The sequence below is a fragment of the Chaetodon trifascialis genome, chromosome 13, assembly GCF_039877785.1.
Source record: "Chaetodon trifascialis isolate fChaTrf1 chromosome 13, fChaTrf1.hap1, whole genome shotgun sequence".
Classification (NCBI taxonomy): Eukaryota; Metazoa; Chordata; class Actinopteri; order Chaetodontiformes; family Chaetodontidae; genus Chaetodon; species Chaetodon trifascialis.
In genome coordinates this window covers 22213565-22229285 of record NC_092068.1, presented here as the reverse complement: position 1 = coordinate 22229285, position 15721 = coordinate 22213565, and the positions used below count along the sequence as shown (strand labels likewise).

Below are 15721 nucleotides of genomic sequence, written 5' to 3'. Positions count from 1 at the left end.
ATTTGATCTGTCCTGTCGACTCTGCACGTAGTGTGTCTGGCGTAGTTATGCTGCTGATGAGAACTCGGTTTCCATTGCTACCTGGAAGCCTCATTTGAAGGCGTTGCATACCTGCAGCCCCGCCAAGTAGGTAACAACTTACAGGCTTACAAACATGGCTGCTGCTGCTCAGCCCTCCTCCTCCTCTTCCTCCTCAGCTCATCTTCATCAGTGCAGCTTCAACTCTTTTTTTTCCCACCGTATGACTCACTGTTCTGCAGCTTCACAGCCACCCTTTCATGAGCGTACCTTCTTTTTCCCCAATCAGGGACTGTTTGCTTAGCGCGCATGCTCAGTGACACCCCTCAGACAGTCAAATGCCTTGCTGAATGGCACACTGGAAGTGAAATGTGCGGGAAGAGAAAACAAACTCAGCGATAATAAGCATTTCACACTGATACGGCATGGTGTTCATTCAGGTTTTTATCTGCTTTAAAGCTCATTAAATGCTGACGTAATTCAGCTCCAAACAAAATTCAGTTGTGGCATTTCTTCAAGTTCAGCGGTTCACTAACTTTTAGGTTCTTCCCATTCTGATCTGGACGCTTAACCCTCACTGTGCACGGCCATAGCTTGCATGTGCTTGGACATAATTAACCTCTCTGAAGTCTCTCTCTTTGTTTCCTTTTGGCTTGATGCCTCCCATATCCATGACTAGAAACGTCTGTACAATGCTGTTTAAATCTGCTGGAATACTGATTTCTCTCCCTTTGTCTCCACCTCTTTATCCCACTAACCCTTGAAGGAAAGAGCAGGGCGAGACCACTAACAGGTTTGTACGACTTTCAGCTTATTCCTCCAAAGACACACACACCCACACACACACACACACACACCCACACACACACTCCACATGTGATGCCTTCATGATTAAATTACATGTTTTCATAACATCTTTCAAACTGCTCGTATCTGATTTGTGGGCTTGTTTAATCAATTGTTTTAGTTCATTGTTTGGTTACAGATTCACCAGGTGACAGTGAATGATTAGTGATTCTATACTGAGGATCGATTGAAGACGCCATCACAGGGTTGGGAAATATTGATTCATTGGTACGCTGCAGTGCGATCACATATAAAATGAATAGTAGTAATGAGGTGTGTTCAGGAGTTGCTTAGTGGTTTCTAATACGTTCTCCCAGCTGCTCTGCTCAAGTAGTTATTGATTAAGTAGACTGAGCGATGAAGAACTAGAACAGCTGCTTTTAGATGACCTCTTGCAAAGGTGCGATGTGCAGTCCTTCCCGCCTTTCTTCTCCTTTCTTTATTTCACACTCCCTGACCTCACTTTTCCAGCTTTCCCTGCGCGTCTCCATCCTTTTCCTTCCACTGCCTCTGCACTTGACTCTCAGGCAGGGAAGGGTGATGGGCTCCTCTGTCTTTGTTCAGCGTGTGTGTGCGCACGCGTGTGCGTGTGTGTGTGCGCAGCTCCAAGACAGGAGTCTGTACCATGTCTGTACCATGACGCACTTTTTCCATTGGGATGGTATTTATATAACTCATCAAACACAAGTCTAGGAGAGACAGAGCGAAGTTGAAAAAGGGGGAGGAGGGGGAGGGGAGGGGAGGGGAGATAGGGGATTTCAGAGAGGGGAAGAAGACAGAGATTTGTGAGTTTAATTATGCTAGTATAGTTTTTACAGTGCAGCACTTCTTTGGAAACATTCGGGGGCCTTATATTGAGTCAGCAGCCTCTGAGGCATTTAAACTTAAGACCACCACACACACACATACACACACATAAAGCATAAGTTTATTCTCTCAGTCAAACACACAAACAAACATGCTTCTCATCCTTAAACAAAACAGCATTTAATTAGGCTTTGTCGCATCCACGACAGCATTCATCCCCCAGAAATCCTTCTGTTTAAAGGCCTGCATTTAATTAGCCTTTCCTTTCTTAGAAACTTTTCTTACGGCCAGTCCAATTTGCACTCGTGAAACCATAATTATGCCCTCTTTTATGGCACCGTTTCTTTTCTGTGTGTTCCCCTCCACCACGAGAACACACAGCCCTGCGTGTTATTAGTGGTTTTACAGACTGTCGGCTGCTCGGCGGCGGTGGGTGCCGTGGTAAACGGGTGGCGGTTTTCGTTTAAGCAGACTTGTAAACACCAGCAGTAGTAAACATTTGGTGCACCGCAAAGTGCCACAGTGGGCATCATGCTGAGTGCGTGCTGGATATTGGCAGTGAGAGGCAACATGGAATAAAGGATAATGGGGCTTTAATGTGGAGCTTATGTGCAGGCAGGTGTGTGTGTGTTTGCACCTTCTGGTACAGTTTAGTTCAAGCCCAGTGATGTGGTAGGAAAAGGGTAAACTGAGTGAGCGATCAATATCAGCAGTAATAAACAAATGATTCGCACTTTTTCTCGCGCTTCTTTCAACCTGGACACTGTTTGTCATCAGCTGAGGGCGTGTTCAAACCTGAGCGGGCTTCGCCTGCTGCCTTATGGGAAAATCAGACAGGCTTTATTCCAAATTATGCTGCACTTACTGTACATGTGTTTGTGTTGGTAAGAGTGCTGTTTAATCCACCGCAGGGCTCAAATAACAGCATTCGCACCAAACTAAGCAAGCCAGACTGAGCTGGGAAACACACCAGAGCTGATTTAAACAACACCAAATTGAATGTGAACGCAGCCTGATTTTTAGCGTCGCGTTGGCCAGACAGCTTTAGCTTTTTGTCAGGCGCTACTTTACACAACACCGCAGGCGTAGTCGAGACATTTGAGGCAAACCCGGTCGAGAAAATGTAAATAGTTTCTCGTTTGGTCAAATTTGTTGGAAAGAATAGAGTCCAGGTTGGACACGAGCAGGAGCGATGCTTTAAACGGACCTAACCTTTAGTGTGATGGCACCATTATGAAGCGTGTCGGAGAGTTCAGGTGGGTTTACCTTCCAGCACATCCCCGCCCACTCATTCCCATCCTCCCCTGAAATATGTCCCCTGTCCTTTCTCTGTGTGTTTACTTTGCATCAATATTGACAGCAGAGAATTTCTCTTCTCCTTCCTCTGCTGAACTCCTCTTTTAATGTCCTTCCTCCTCTCCTCTCCATCCCCTCCTCCATCCGTCTCTCCCTCCTTCGCTCTAGTAAGGGTCTCAGTAATGGGAGGCTCTTCAGAAGGTATACGCGGAAATATAGGAGGTACCTACAGTACTACCCAGCATCCTCTCTGCCCTGCCCTTAGCAACATTTACCTGTGGGAATGACTGACTAATAGCATGGAGGAGAACAAAGAAAACAAACTTAACTTCCTTCTTACCTCCCTCCTCAATCCCGTTTATCCCACGAAGGACGAGAGCTGCTGCCTGCTGCCTGTCGAATGCAAGCAAAGACTTTGTTCCCATGTTAGAAATTAAAGGGGAATTCCACCGAAAATGGTATCTACACTCTGAAAGTAGACTCAGCTTTAAAAGGCAGAGTCTACTACCAATTTATGGATTGGCACCAGCAAAAAATAAAAAGCTACAAAGTCCAAATTCCCCTTTATTTTATATATATTTTTTTATTCATTTGTGCCTCCTAGCCCACCTAAAATGTCCCCACCCTGCCCAGAAACTGTTCTGAGTCCAGCCACATGAGTATCTTTTGTTTCTCTACATTCATGGGAGCAGACGTTGGTCATTTTGAGGAGTTTCTATCGGCTGTAGTCCAAAGGGGTTGAAATAAAATGAGCAATCATGGGGCTGGACCCAGTTTACCGTAAATGATGCCCTGACAGCATATACCATAGTCATGCACATGTCAGAATACAGATTTGGGTTGTAAGCTTTGTCGCATGCTCAGTGCATCACTGCTTCTCTTTTCAGTCATTTTTATCCATAAGAGCTGCAAAGAATGGTAATAAAAGTATTATTAAGATGTGTTCAGCCTTATCTGCTGTTTTAAAGAAAGGATTTGTGCTTGTTTCAGTATCTACTGCCCTGAACACTGGAGAAAATGTATAACTATGTGCTGGAAACAAGGTTTCTGCTCAGGTGTAGGTGGGAAATCAGCAAATGAACAGAAATAACACACAAGGTCTTTAAAGGTTTTGAAATATACACGCTAAAAATGTGAAACTGTGGCATGGAAAATATGTTGGAACCCTGCATCTCTCTTTCTTTGGTCTGCTGCATTGCATGCTGGTCTATTTGCCTCGGCAACATAATGGTTTACTGCAGCGAGTGTCAGTGAATGAGAACGTACTGCGTCCCCACCAACCGCGCTGAAAACGTCCAAACATCATGCGGATAAAAGCTTTTTTCTTTCCCGCTGTTATAAAGCGGCTGACATTATGTCTTATGTGTTGAAGCTGAAGAAAATCCAGTGATAGAGGAAGACACAGATCGACAATGATAAGATTAATTCTGTGATTTTTATCGTAATACAGTAGTATTTATACTTCAATCCGCAGATATATGCAGTGAACAATTGAGACTAAAACAGATTCAAACCACATTTTTGATCAACCTTGTCGCTTCCTGTTGGATCTTCGGCTCTTTGGATTTCATAATCTGCACTGATTCACATGCTGGAAGTGGTTTGCAGCCACAGTCCCGGAAAGATTTAGCTCCTTTGCTCTTGAGTACAAAAACTCAAAAAAGAAAAGAAAAGGAAAATCTAGCAATGGAAAACTCCACGTTGAGGCTTCTCTCAATAATGGTCTCATTTGTTTAAGGTAGTCTCAAAACGAACGTGGTGGTGATGTATTAATGTTACCGTGCTCGAGGTATCGCCTTTAAAGATCTCATTAACTCTGTTTTGGAGAGAGAATCCGTGAGTAGATTATCAGGCGACGGGCTGAGGCTTGCGGCGCTTCAGGATCCAGCTCTGGAGGTTAGTCGTGGTGGCTTGGCGGGCAGTCTGGCTGTGTTCGGGTGTTTTGGGCATGTCAGCTGGATGGATGATGTTTGGGCTGAAGGAAGAGACAGAACACTGCCCTGTGTCTGCGCTCTGAACTCTCCTCACTCTCCGAGGGGAAATAGGTGTTGACAGCATCCCTTTTTTCTCTCTCCTTGTGTCTGTCTCTCCATCAACCCCCGACCTCTGCCACACACTCCATCCTTAACTCACTTACCCCGATTGCCCCTCTCCTCTTCCCTCCCCTGCTCTTCCTCACTGCCATTACTCTTGCTCCCTCTGTTTCCCTTCACCCCCCTCTCTTTGCCTCCCTCTCCTCTCCTTATTTCCCTCCCTGCAGTCAGAAGTTGAGTTTTAAGGAGCGGGTCCGGATGGCGAGTCCTCGGGGTCAGAGCATGAAGAGCAGGCAGACGTCCATCAGCGACCGCCAACGCTGTTCCCCTGGCAACGAGGTGGTGGGAGGCGCCGAGCTGATGGGCGGGAGCCCGGCCAAAGTGCAGAAGAGCTGGAGCTTCAACGACCGGACCCGCTTTAGGCCGTCGCTGAGGTTGAAGAGTCAGACTCGCTCTGCTGTCCCAGATGGTGAGACACGCAGTGTGTGTACGTCGGTCTTACTGTAAATGGCAACAGCTCAACGCAGCGTTTGGCGAATGACCCTTTTCAGCACAGTTTGCCATTTTATACCCTACATACAGCAGCTTTATTTAATCTCATAAACTGAACAGTGAGCCAGTCATCACAGACACATGCTGTGCAGCCAGCCTTTGTGCAAATGCATAGAAATTTATTGTATATTCAAGTGGAGATCCTTAAGGTTTCATGTGTCAGGCTGCACAAAATTGTGCATGATCATCTAAACAAGTTGATTAGAATATTTCCATTTGATCTAAAGGTGCATTTAATGGAAAAAAAAATCTGTCTTGGGTTTGAATATTTCTCATTCATTGAAGAGCTGGAACAAGTTTCAGATTATATACAGGTTGTGATTTGTTCGGACAACGTGGAGCTTCTCAGACAGGCAGAGAAAATCTATGTTTAAGTATTAATCGAGAACTCTAATTTAGAGAAGATTTACACACAGAATCAATACAACCAGTGTACAAGAAAACACCACAGAAAGAAACTATAGCCTGGAGTCAGACGACCGACAGTCAATCAATAACAAGAATTCATAAAAACAATCACAAGAGCTCAGATAATAAATCTTTAAAGCCTCCAAAAACTTCAAATCTTAACTGATTCTCTGAGAATTTCAATATTCAGGGCTGAAAATGGAACAACCAGAGTTTAGAACAGACGCAGAGCATCTGCTTCACTGGGACTGTGCAGGTGTGGTTTGATCAGGTTTGACTGATCTGATGATGTAGTGAATTCTGATTGGTGCACAGAAGTACGAGATGTCACACATCAGCTTCTTCAGTGAAGCCCAGCTCCTGCAGTTTTTGCTTGTGTATATTTGACGAATTGTCATACGTTTATGTTCATTATCCAGGTGGATGTGTTTCATTTTAGGAAAACTCTTAACAGACTCGAGTTACACACTTACTTACTTTCTTGCTTTTTGCACTTTGAAGGGAGCATGAATTCATTGTTATGACCTAAAATAGTGTACCTGCACACAGTACATGTGCAACAGCGTGTTGCCTCACATTTCCCAGAAACTCCTGCACTACAGTAATAAATGAGATTGCTGGCTGTTTTAATAGCACTCCTGTTTCTCCTCTTATTCCCCCGTATCATTTATTTGAGCTGATTTCATAACCTCTCTATCATTATTCACACGCTCTCTGCCTCTTCCCCTATGCTTTTCAGGTCCTCTGTCTCTTTTTCCTGCGTCTGTCTTTCTGTCCGTGTCTTCCACTCTCATAATTATTGGCAGTATTAAGGATATATATACCCTCTTCTCTCACCTTACATAGCTGAGCTGGCAAAACGCTGCTCATTCCCAAAGATCCCATCCAAGCAGGGCATAAATTTTCACCTCCTAAAAGCCAAAATAGTATCAGTTTGAAGAATTCTTGAAGACTCCTGTCAGGACCTGCTACGCACGGAGTGTTTTACGAGTTAAAAGACTGGAAATGATTTTTCATGGGGCTACATTTATTGATGAAACGGCGGTCTGTCTCCTCAGTGGACACGGGCATGACCACAGAGGACTCCTTTGATGAGAGAGGCTGCCATTGTGATGTCACGGTGGAGGACCTATCGGCTCCCCTCAAGGCTGTCATCAGAGCTGTCAGGTGAGATCCAGTTGCACTTTACATTTCGGGCCTTTCAGCTGATGCTCTTTTCCAAAACACCTGGAAATCGCCAGAATCTTAGAAACGTCTGAGGAGCGGTGATGGAGGATTCACTGTGAAAAAGACCAACAACATTTGCACACTTGAATCCCAGTTTCTCACTGGGAGAATCGTACTCTTTGTTTCATATGAATGCATGAAAGAAATACTATTACTGAGACGACACAGAAGGGGGAGTTAGTCGCAGTTTGCGCTCAAAAATAAGCTTTTAACTGAAAACTATCGTCCTGAAACGACGTCAGGACCTGCCGTCAGTCGGGGCCCGTTTTCCTGATCCTGATCATTTGTTGCCTCCTTCTTAAAGGGATGTCTGTGCGGTAAATATTACACAGCTGCCGCTAGCAGCTGGTTAGCTTAGCTTAGCATAAACACTAGAAACAAGCGGAAATGGTGACCAGACTATTTCTTACTCATGAGCTGTGACTTCCTGGCGTGTTAATTAGTGAGTTTTAGACGTCCTGATGGGTGTGTTTTGTTTCCTTTTCACAGAGCTGCCCCAGCTGTCTCCCATTTCTAAGCTACTGTAAGCTAAGCTACGCTAACTGGCTGTTGATTCATATTAACCGTACAAACAAGCACATTTCCCAAAATGTCAAACTATCCCTTTATCTCTCAGTATTTATACTTTGTTTCAGAATATTTTATTTTCAATCACCATGGACTGAATGTCTCAGAGCGACACATTTTTGTCACGATCGAAGCCCGTCCTCCTCTCCTGGGTCAGTTCTGATCAGCTGTAGCTACCTATTGACAATCTGTTGATTGCTGCCTCCTCCCTTTCTGATGCTTGTTTTTGTATCGTATGCGTGATTCAATCTTGAAGTCGCATCACGTCTCACGTATCGGCCGTCCGTCCTTCTGTACAGGCTGTTTATGATCTGTTTCTATTGATCAGAAAGTTCATGAATGATTCAGTGTGCAGGACTCGACTTCATTTCACTGTGTGAGCGGTCCACCAGTGTATTCCTGCTTTTTTAGTTTGGTTTCATGCATCCAAACAAGTTGCAGCTCATCCCACATTATGGCTGTTTTTTTGGGGTTTTGTTTGTAGTTTTTTAGCTTGACACCCCTCAGTCCTCATCCATCCCCTCGCTCTACAGTTTCCAGGGAGTGAACTGAATCCATGCACAAACACAGACCTGTCTGTCTTCGCTGCACCGTACATGTAAAAAACACACCTTCACCCATGAGAGCAGGATTCACATGATGTTTGGTTCAAGCTTTCTCTCTCTGTCTTTATCCATATGACCTGCCGCTGGGCTTCAGGGTTTGTCTGCGGGGGGTTTCGAGCAGCCCTGCACAGTTTGTTGTTTTGTGTGTGTGTGTGTGTGTGTGTGTGTGTGTGTGTGTGTGAACGAATGTGTGTGTAGGTGTTTCAGCACACCCTGCTCTCTTACACTGGCACCGGCACCCCGTGAGTGAATGTTTATCCAACTGGCGCCAACTGATTCTCTCACTCCACCGCTTCTTTTCACCCTCGGCGTATTTTTCAGCGTAAAAATGGTCACTTCAACCGTTCAGGAACGCAGGTTTTCCATCAGAAAATTACAGGCTGCTGAGAAAATTGATTTTGGTGCCCAGTTGCTGTAATGTTCTGCAGCTTAATAAGAGTTCAGATGCCTTCCTGATTTTTTTTTTTTTACTGATTTTGACCGTTCTCATGTAGTGAAGAGACAGATATCAGCTGTTTTCCTGGATTCAGCAGCGTGAAGGACAGTGCTGCGTCACATATGAAAGGTTGGAAATTGTAATGCAAGATGGAAGCCAAGGTCACTGTGATCTGCTGTCTTGCACCTACTGATCCTCCTTCATTAATGGCATTAGCTCCTGAGTCTCCTGAGAAAATGAGCAGTTATTGAAAATGTTCCCTTTTCTGATCTCACTTTTTTTAAATTCGCTCTCCATTTTTCTTCCTCTTCCACACTTAAATCACCTGTCTGACACAGAATTGATCCGGCCTTGATTCTACTCAAGATAGATTATTAAAGAGACTAATATATGGACTGACATGCATTTAAATCTTAATGTAACACTAATATTCTCAACACATGAACAGATGTTGCCCATATGGACCACAAATTATTTTCTATAAATAAGCTGTCCCATCTGCACACTCAGAGTGAAACGCTGGCAATATACGCTTACACATCTGTTACTAAGTCGTACATTTTTTCACAAACACGTTGTGTCTTTAACGTATTTCTATATAAGATATATATATTATCATATTTGCTGGTTTAGATGCAACATGATGAGACTTTAACCTGCATAGGAACTGAGCTGATCAGTCAAAACCCGTCCATCACCAGCCCCTCTGTGTCTCCACACTCTCTCTCACACACACAAAGATCCACACTGCCACCCTATCGCGGCTCGCCTGCACACCCAGCACGCCTCCTCCGCGGGCAGCCAGGGCCCAGGGCTTTCCCAGGGTGTCGGGTTGAGGGCTGGACACCCCCTTCGCTGTCAGGACTGTTATTACAGAGGGTCATCTGTCACCGTTGTTTCCATTTCGACAGTGAGAAAAACAGGCAACTGGAGAAAAGCAGGAGCCACCAGGGAATCCAGATGCACCGAGTACCTAGATCCCCTTACCTGTATCAATATTATTCGCCCAGCAGTGGCTCTGCTCACCAAACAGGAGGAGACAGAGGATTACGCTCAAGTTTCAGAGACATTAATTTTGGTTGTTATGGATTTGACAAGAGAAGCAGGGAACTTTAGTTTCCCGCTAGACACTCCTCGAGGCATTTGAGATTTTGATAATGTTTCCTTTATAATGGAAAGATCAACAAGTGAAACTGTCGAGGATTGTCCCCTGGAGTTCCCATAGTTGCTGCTGCCATCTAGTGGTTATTTGCAGTGATTGCATCCTTATTTTTCAAGCCTCCTGTGACTTAATTCAGCATCCCTCTCCCTGGCCGTCTCTCTCACTCTTTTTGCTTTGTTTGTGTTTGTCTTCGTGTGTGTGTCTGTTTGTTTGTTTGTTTGTGTGTGTGTGTGTGTGTGTGTGTGTGTGTGTGTGTGTGTGTGTGTGTGTGTGTAGGATCATGAAGTTCCACGTGGCAAAAAAGAAGTTTAAGGAGACACTGCGTCCGTACGACGTGAAGGATGTCATAGAGCAGTACTCTGCAGGACACCTGGACATGCTCTGTCGCATCAAGAGCCTTCAGACCAGGTCAGGACGCACTGGAGACACACACACACACACACACACACACACACACACACACACACACACACACACACACACACACACACACACACACACACACACTTTTAAAAAGCAAAATCCCACAGAACTGGTTTGTCTGAAAATCATCGTTCTGTATGCACTTGGGTAATGTTCTGCCCCTTCTTTACTTGCTCTTATCTTCATATTTATTATTTGTTAATTATAAGCTCCTTTAAGAGGTTTTATTCTTTACCAACGACTTGCATATTTGGATGTTGCAGCCAATGTTGCTGCTGTTCCTGCTCGTTCTACAGAGGCCATAGCTCTACAGATAATCCTTTGAAATGAATGTAACCGACTTTGACCTTGATCTCACTTCCACCTCTGTCTTTTTGACCCAGTCTGTGTGTTTGTACTGTATATGTATATGTGTCCCCCTCTCTCTCCCAGACTAGACACTGTAGTGGGTCCCCCTCCGAGGCCTTTCAGCAGCCGCGTCAAGACCTTTTCCTCTCCCTCTCTGCATTTATATTACAGCCAAGCCCGGAGGAAACAGTCTGCGCCGGGGTTAGACCTCCCCTGTCCCGATCCGCTCGCCACCTGCTTCCTCGCTAACATAACCAAACCTCGATGATGTCACACCTGGGTCAAGCAGCGTGCATTCACTTTTCCGTCTATCAGAAAATTACTCACATGAGTCGCCCATATAAATTTAATAGAGAGGCTTTCATTTCAGCGCACTTGCCTTCTGTATTTGGACAAAATTGGTTGAAAGTGCCAGGAAGTGATATTTTAATAGTTTTAGTCTGCTTTCAGAGAGGTGGGGTTTACTGAATCTGAGGCAATATGTGGTAAGTTTAAACATAAAAAAATGATCAAACTGGCTGTTTGACTCAGGTCTGACTGTAGAGGTCATCAAGGAGCTCAAGCAATGGATTATCGACAAAGATTTCAAGAAAAAAAGATAAATCTCAAGTTTTTGATAAAAAACTGATGCACTCAGCTTCAGTGATGTGCGTTAAGAAACAAGCATCGGTCACTTTTTCTACCACATTTTTTAAGTGATCCTTTAATTGGTGGAAGGTAATCTAACACATATTCATGAATTTCACTCTGGGAACTGTGAGATAATCTTGATTTGGGCACCTTGAGGACCTCATCTGACTGGAAGATGTTGTCAGATAACATACTGAAGGTGACTGTAGACAAAAGACAAGCTACTCAGCACTAACTTTATGTAAAAGCTCCAATCCAAAATTTATTTGAACTCCTAAAACTCCATTTATCATGTTAGATGCATGATTGATCGTCCAGCCGTCTGCAGCTTTAAGACGCATATAGAGGCTTTCCGTTCTTCTACCAAAAGTCTTTTTGTGAAAGCAAATCTGAAGCATTTGACTGATGCAGTTTTGGACTGGGACTTTCACATTTTCAAGGCGTGTTTGTTAAAAGCAGGGTTGTTTTAGCTCTTGGTATTGACTGCCATCTAGTGTTTGCCGTGCGGAATGAGAAGCGGTGCTGGTGCCGTCCGGGGGGATAACACAGTGCTCGTTTTCTGTGTCTGAGTGTTGGTATGACGTGTGTCAGAGGCTGTAGATACACACAGAACACCTGAGTGATGCATTTAAAGAACCTCAGCTCGGCCATTAGAGTTTGAAAATGTCGGTCATCTTTATGAATATTGCATTTTCACAGGTTTTCTCCCTGAGAATAGAAACAGAGAAGCAAACCTGAGGGCCAGTGTTATAACAAGAAAATACTGATGCTTTGATTTTGTATGATTTCATTAAATGAGAGGAAATCTGTACCATCGACTGTGACTCATCACAGTCTAATTGCTGTTTTATAAACTCTTCTGCCTTGACATGAATATAAATGTGGGATTAAGACTCAATACGTGATCAAATTGAAAATATGTATTAGAAAACAAAGCGTGACCATTATCAGAATCAGCCTTTCGGGTCTGTGAGATGTTTACTTTTCCTTCACATCCTCTGTGTTTATCTACATGTCGGCGTTATTTATGGTCAGTTGGTATCAGAATGGATTTGTTCATTTGTACAGCTGTGCTTCATGCTTTAGTGTGTGTGTGTGTGTGTGTGTGTGTGTGTGTGTGTGTGTGTGTGTGTGTGTGTGTGTGTGTGAGTGTGTGAGTGTGTGAGAGAGAGAGAGTATCTGACCCAGTCTTTCTCCTGTCTCCAGACTGGCCAGTGCAGTGGGCTCTGGTCCCAGCCTGAGTAGCCGAGCCAGGAACATGTCCTCTCCTGCCCTGCACTATTATTACACCAACCACAGGAGGAAGCTTCCTGGATCTGGGTTACTTTCGTTTCACTTCATTTCAGTTTTACCTGCAGTAGAATCCCACTAGCTGCCCCTGTGGTGTCCACGACGTCCCTCCCAACAGTCCCCGACTGACTGTGAAATCTGTTAACTTGTATGGCACCAGATGGACGGAGACAGCGCATTAGACATTTGAATCACTCTAACGCGTTGATCTCCGCTCATCTGGTGAGGTTTTCATTAACCAGGTCTGACACACAAACGTTTGGACTTAATTCAAATGTGGCCTAACGTGTACACACACAAGCCCCAGCATATCACCCCCGTTTGTGACTCTAGATCCCGTCCTCAGTTTCCTTTTCCCATCAACAGAAAAGGGAAACGTCATTGCGTGTGAACGTTGCTAACTTGTGTGCACTTGTTAATTCACCTGTTTTGTGGTAGATAAGGCAGAATAATGTGTGTGTGGTGTTCCTGGCTGTTAGCCTCTCCTTAATAGACGCATGTTAGGGATGTGCAAACTTTATTAACTTCACTAATTCATCATTATTGCAGTGTTAAGGAGATGCACGTAGCATCTCACTTGGTTTAAAATGTCTTCAAACATAATGAGAATTTCTATGTTTGTGCTGGTATTTTAAGATGAAGGATAATCCTGTGTGGGTTTTTTGAAGACTTGCTCTGATGGTTTTCTTTAAACTCAGAAATGCAGTTTCAAGCTTGAGATGTTTTCAGCCGACAGCAACAGGATGATGTTTACTTTGCGTTTCTATGCCTGATTTTGAGATGTAGTGCTCATAAATGACTTGTGATTGCGCTCTTTCTCCTCATGACTTGTGATTTTTCTTTTTCTTTTGGTGCATGTTTGTTTTCATTTGTGAAATTCCATGAAACCCATGAAAGATACAGAGTTTTCATATAAGAGCAGTTATGCAGCCGTGTCATGTGTTTTACTAACCCTAATCTTAACACCCTGCTGCTGCTTTAGGTTTGTTGCCTGACTTGGGATAACCTGAAATGAGGCTTGGGTGCCCACTAATGTTGCATCATCATTATTTTCTCGTATGTTAACACCAGTATGTATGTGTGTATCAGGGTGGATCAGATCCTGGGAAAAGGTCAGATTCCTGTGGATAAGAAAGTGAGGGACAAACTGCACCCAGATGGAGATTCGCTGGAGGGCATGAGCATGCTGGGACGTGTGTGTAAAGTGGAGAGACAGGTGAGTTAAGGAAAAGAGAAAAGAAACTACATCAGCACTTTTCTTTAGAACTGCAGCATTTCATTGTCCAGCAATGTTAAAGATATATCTGCAGGGAGATGATTTGGGCTGGTGATCAATACCAGTGAGTTGGGAATTAGAGTCAGAGTTTGGTTTGTCTGTCCTGGGCTACCGTAGAAACATACACCGGACCTTTAAGCTTCAGTCTCTCGCTCGGTCTCGCTCTCCTTTCGCCTCTTCTCACTGGCTCATTGTCTTCTTTTGGTTGCAGGTAACTTCCATTGAATCAAAGTTGGACTCTTTGCTGGACGTTTACCGCCAAGTCCTGCAGAAAGGCCCCTCAGCACTCACCCTCTCGTCCCTGCCTTTGTTCGAGCTGGACAACCACCAGCACCACAACTCGGACTACCAGACCTCCATCATCAGCAGGGACGGCCCTTCTCCTCAGGGAGGCGATCCAGCTGGAGGCGGAGGAGATAACAGCAGGGGCATACGCCATTCTCTTAGCGCCAACCCGCGAGGCCTGCGCCTCATCCTGGCACCGGCCGATGATGACGGCCCCCCAGACTCAGCTCCTCCATCCTACCCCCCGTCCACAGCCTCCCTCTCCCCATCGCCCCTGCTGCCTCCTGACAGCCCCTACCCAACTTTGGTCACCCCTAATGGTACCTCCAAAAGAGCACATTTCCCTGACCTGCCGCCCCCACCTGCCTCAACAGGCAGTTTCACCCTCCGGCTGCCCCCCATGGTGCACCCCTCCCACCACCGATGCCCCGCTGACCCCGTCCCAGATGATATGACAGGTGAAGTGGCCGTGGATGAGGGCGGCTTGGGTCCCTCTGTAGTTGTGGGATCCAGTGAGGACGCTGACCAGGAAGGGGACAGTGAGGCAGGCCCTGCCCAGGGGAGCGTGCAGCTGCGGGGGAAGCCTAGCTTGAAATCTGAGGGGGTCTGGAGGAGGCACATGAGCCTGGAGGTCAACCCCCTGTTGCTTCTCTCATCTAGCCCGGACGGAACGCCTTCAGACTGGGGAGGTGGTCTCGGGAAATCCGTCTCCGTGCACAATCTCAGCCAGCCTTTGACCAACCGTGCCACTGGTCTCTCCTCAGCGCTCAACAACAGCAGCAGCAGCAACAGTAGCGAACGTGGCAACGCCCACGGCGTCCTCAGCAACTGGGATGGAGCCGAACTCTTCATTAGCGAGTGCAAACTAGAGCCAGCGGAAGAACATTTCAACTTCCTGTCCCAGGGACCTGCCGGCCCCTCAGACATTTTACAGACTGTGGAGGAGGCTCCACCTCACCCCAAGGGAAACTCAGAGTTTCTCAGTCAGTCCCCACACATACAGCTGGCATAACCACACACACACACACACACACACACACACACACACACACACACACACACACACACACACACACACACACACACACACACACACACACACACACACACGTTTGCATACTGTAAGTACACACAGTTTTTGGGGAAGCCACTTTTATCGTATTTTTACACTAAACAGATTATTTTAATGTCCAGCCATTGCCTTGTGTATGGACATACGATGCTTTTCCATTCTGTCTCATGTGATTATCTCCATTTGCATACATATTTTCTGATGTTATATTCTTAATGTGCAGTACTAAAATTATCAGAAGGAAAAAGAAAGTACAATGATGTGTAAAATATATATGAAAGTGGGCATATTCATATGAGACAAAATACTCAAACAACACACAAATACAACAACCTTCCTGTAAGAGAAATTGCTTTGGTCTTCATCCAGAGATACTCTGAAATGGTTAATTTTATTAATTTTATACAAATAAGGGTGATACTTTTCATGTATAAGACGAT

At 45.0% G+C, this 15721-nt stretch overlaps 1 protein-coding gene across 1 annotated transcript in view; it reads left to right on the top strand.

Moving 5' to 3' along the window:
- kcnq5a (potassium voltage-gated channel, KQT-like subfamily, member 5a) overlaps positions 1–15221 on the top strand; it is an 89621-nt gene extending 74400 nt beyond the window's left edge. The window contains exons 8-15 of the mRNA XM_070977594.1: positions 32–126; positions 785–811; positions 5228–5469; positions 7019–7127; positions 10234–10365; positions 10813–10929; positions 13738–13864; positions 14136–15221. Coding sequence (XP_070833695.1) covers positions 32–126; positions 785–811; positions 5228–5469; positions 7019–7127; positions 10234–10365; positions 10813–10929; positions 13738–13864; positions 14136–15221 — 1935 coding nt within the window. The remainder of the gene's footprint in view (positions 1–31; positions 127–784; positions 812–5227; positions 5470–7018; positions 7128–10233; positions 10366–10812; positions 10930–13737; positions 13865–14135) is intronic.
- Positions 15222–15721: the final 500 nt, after the last annotated feature.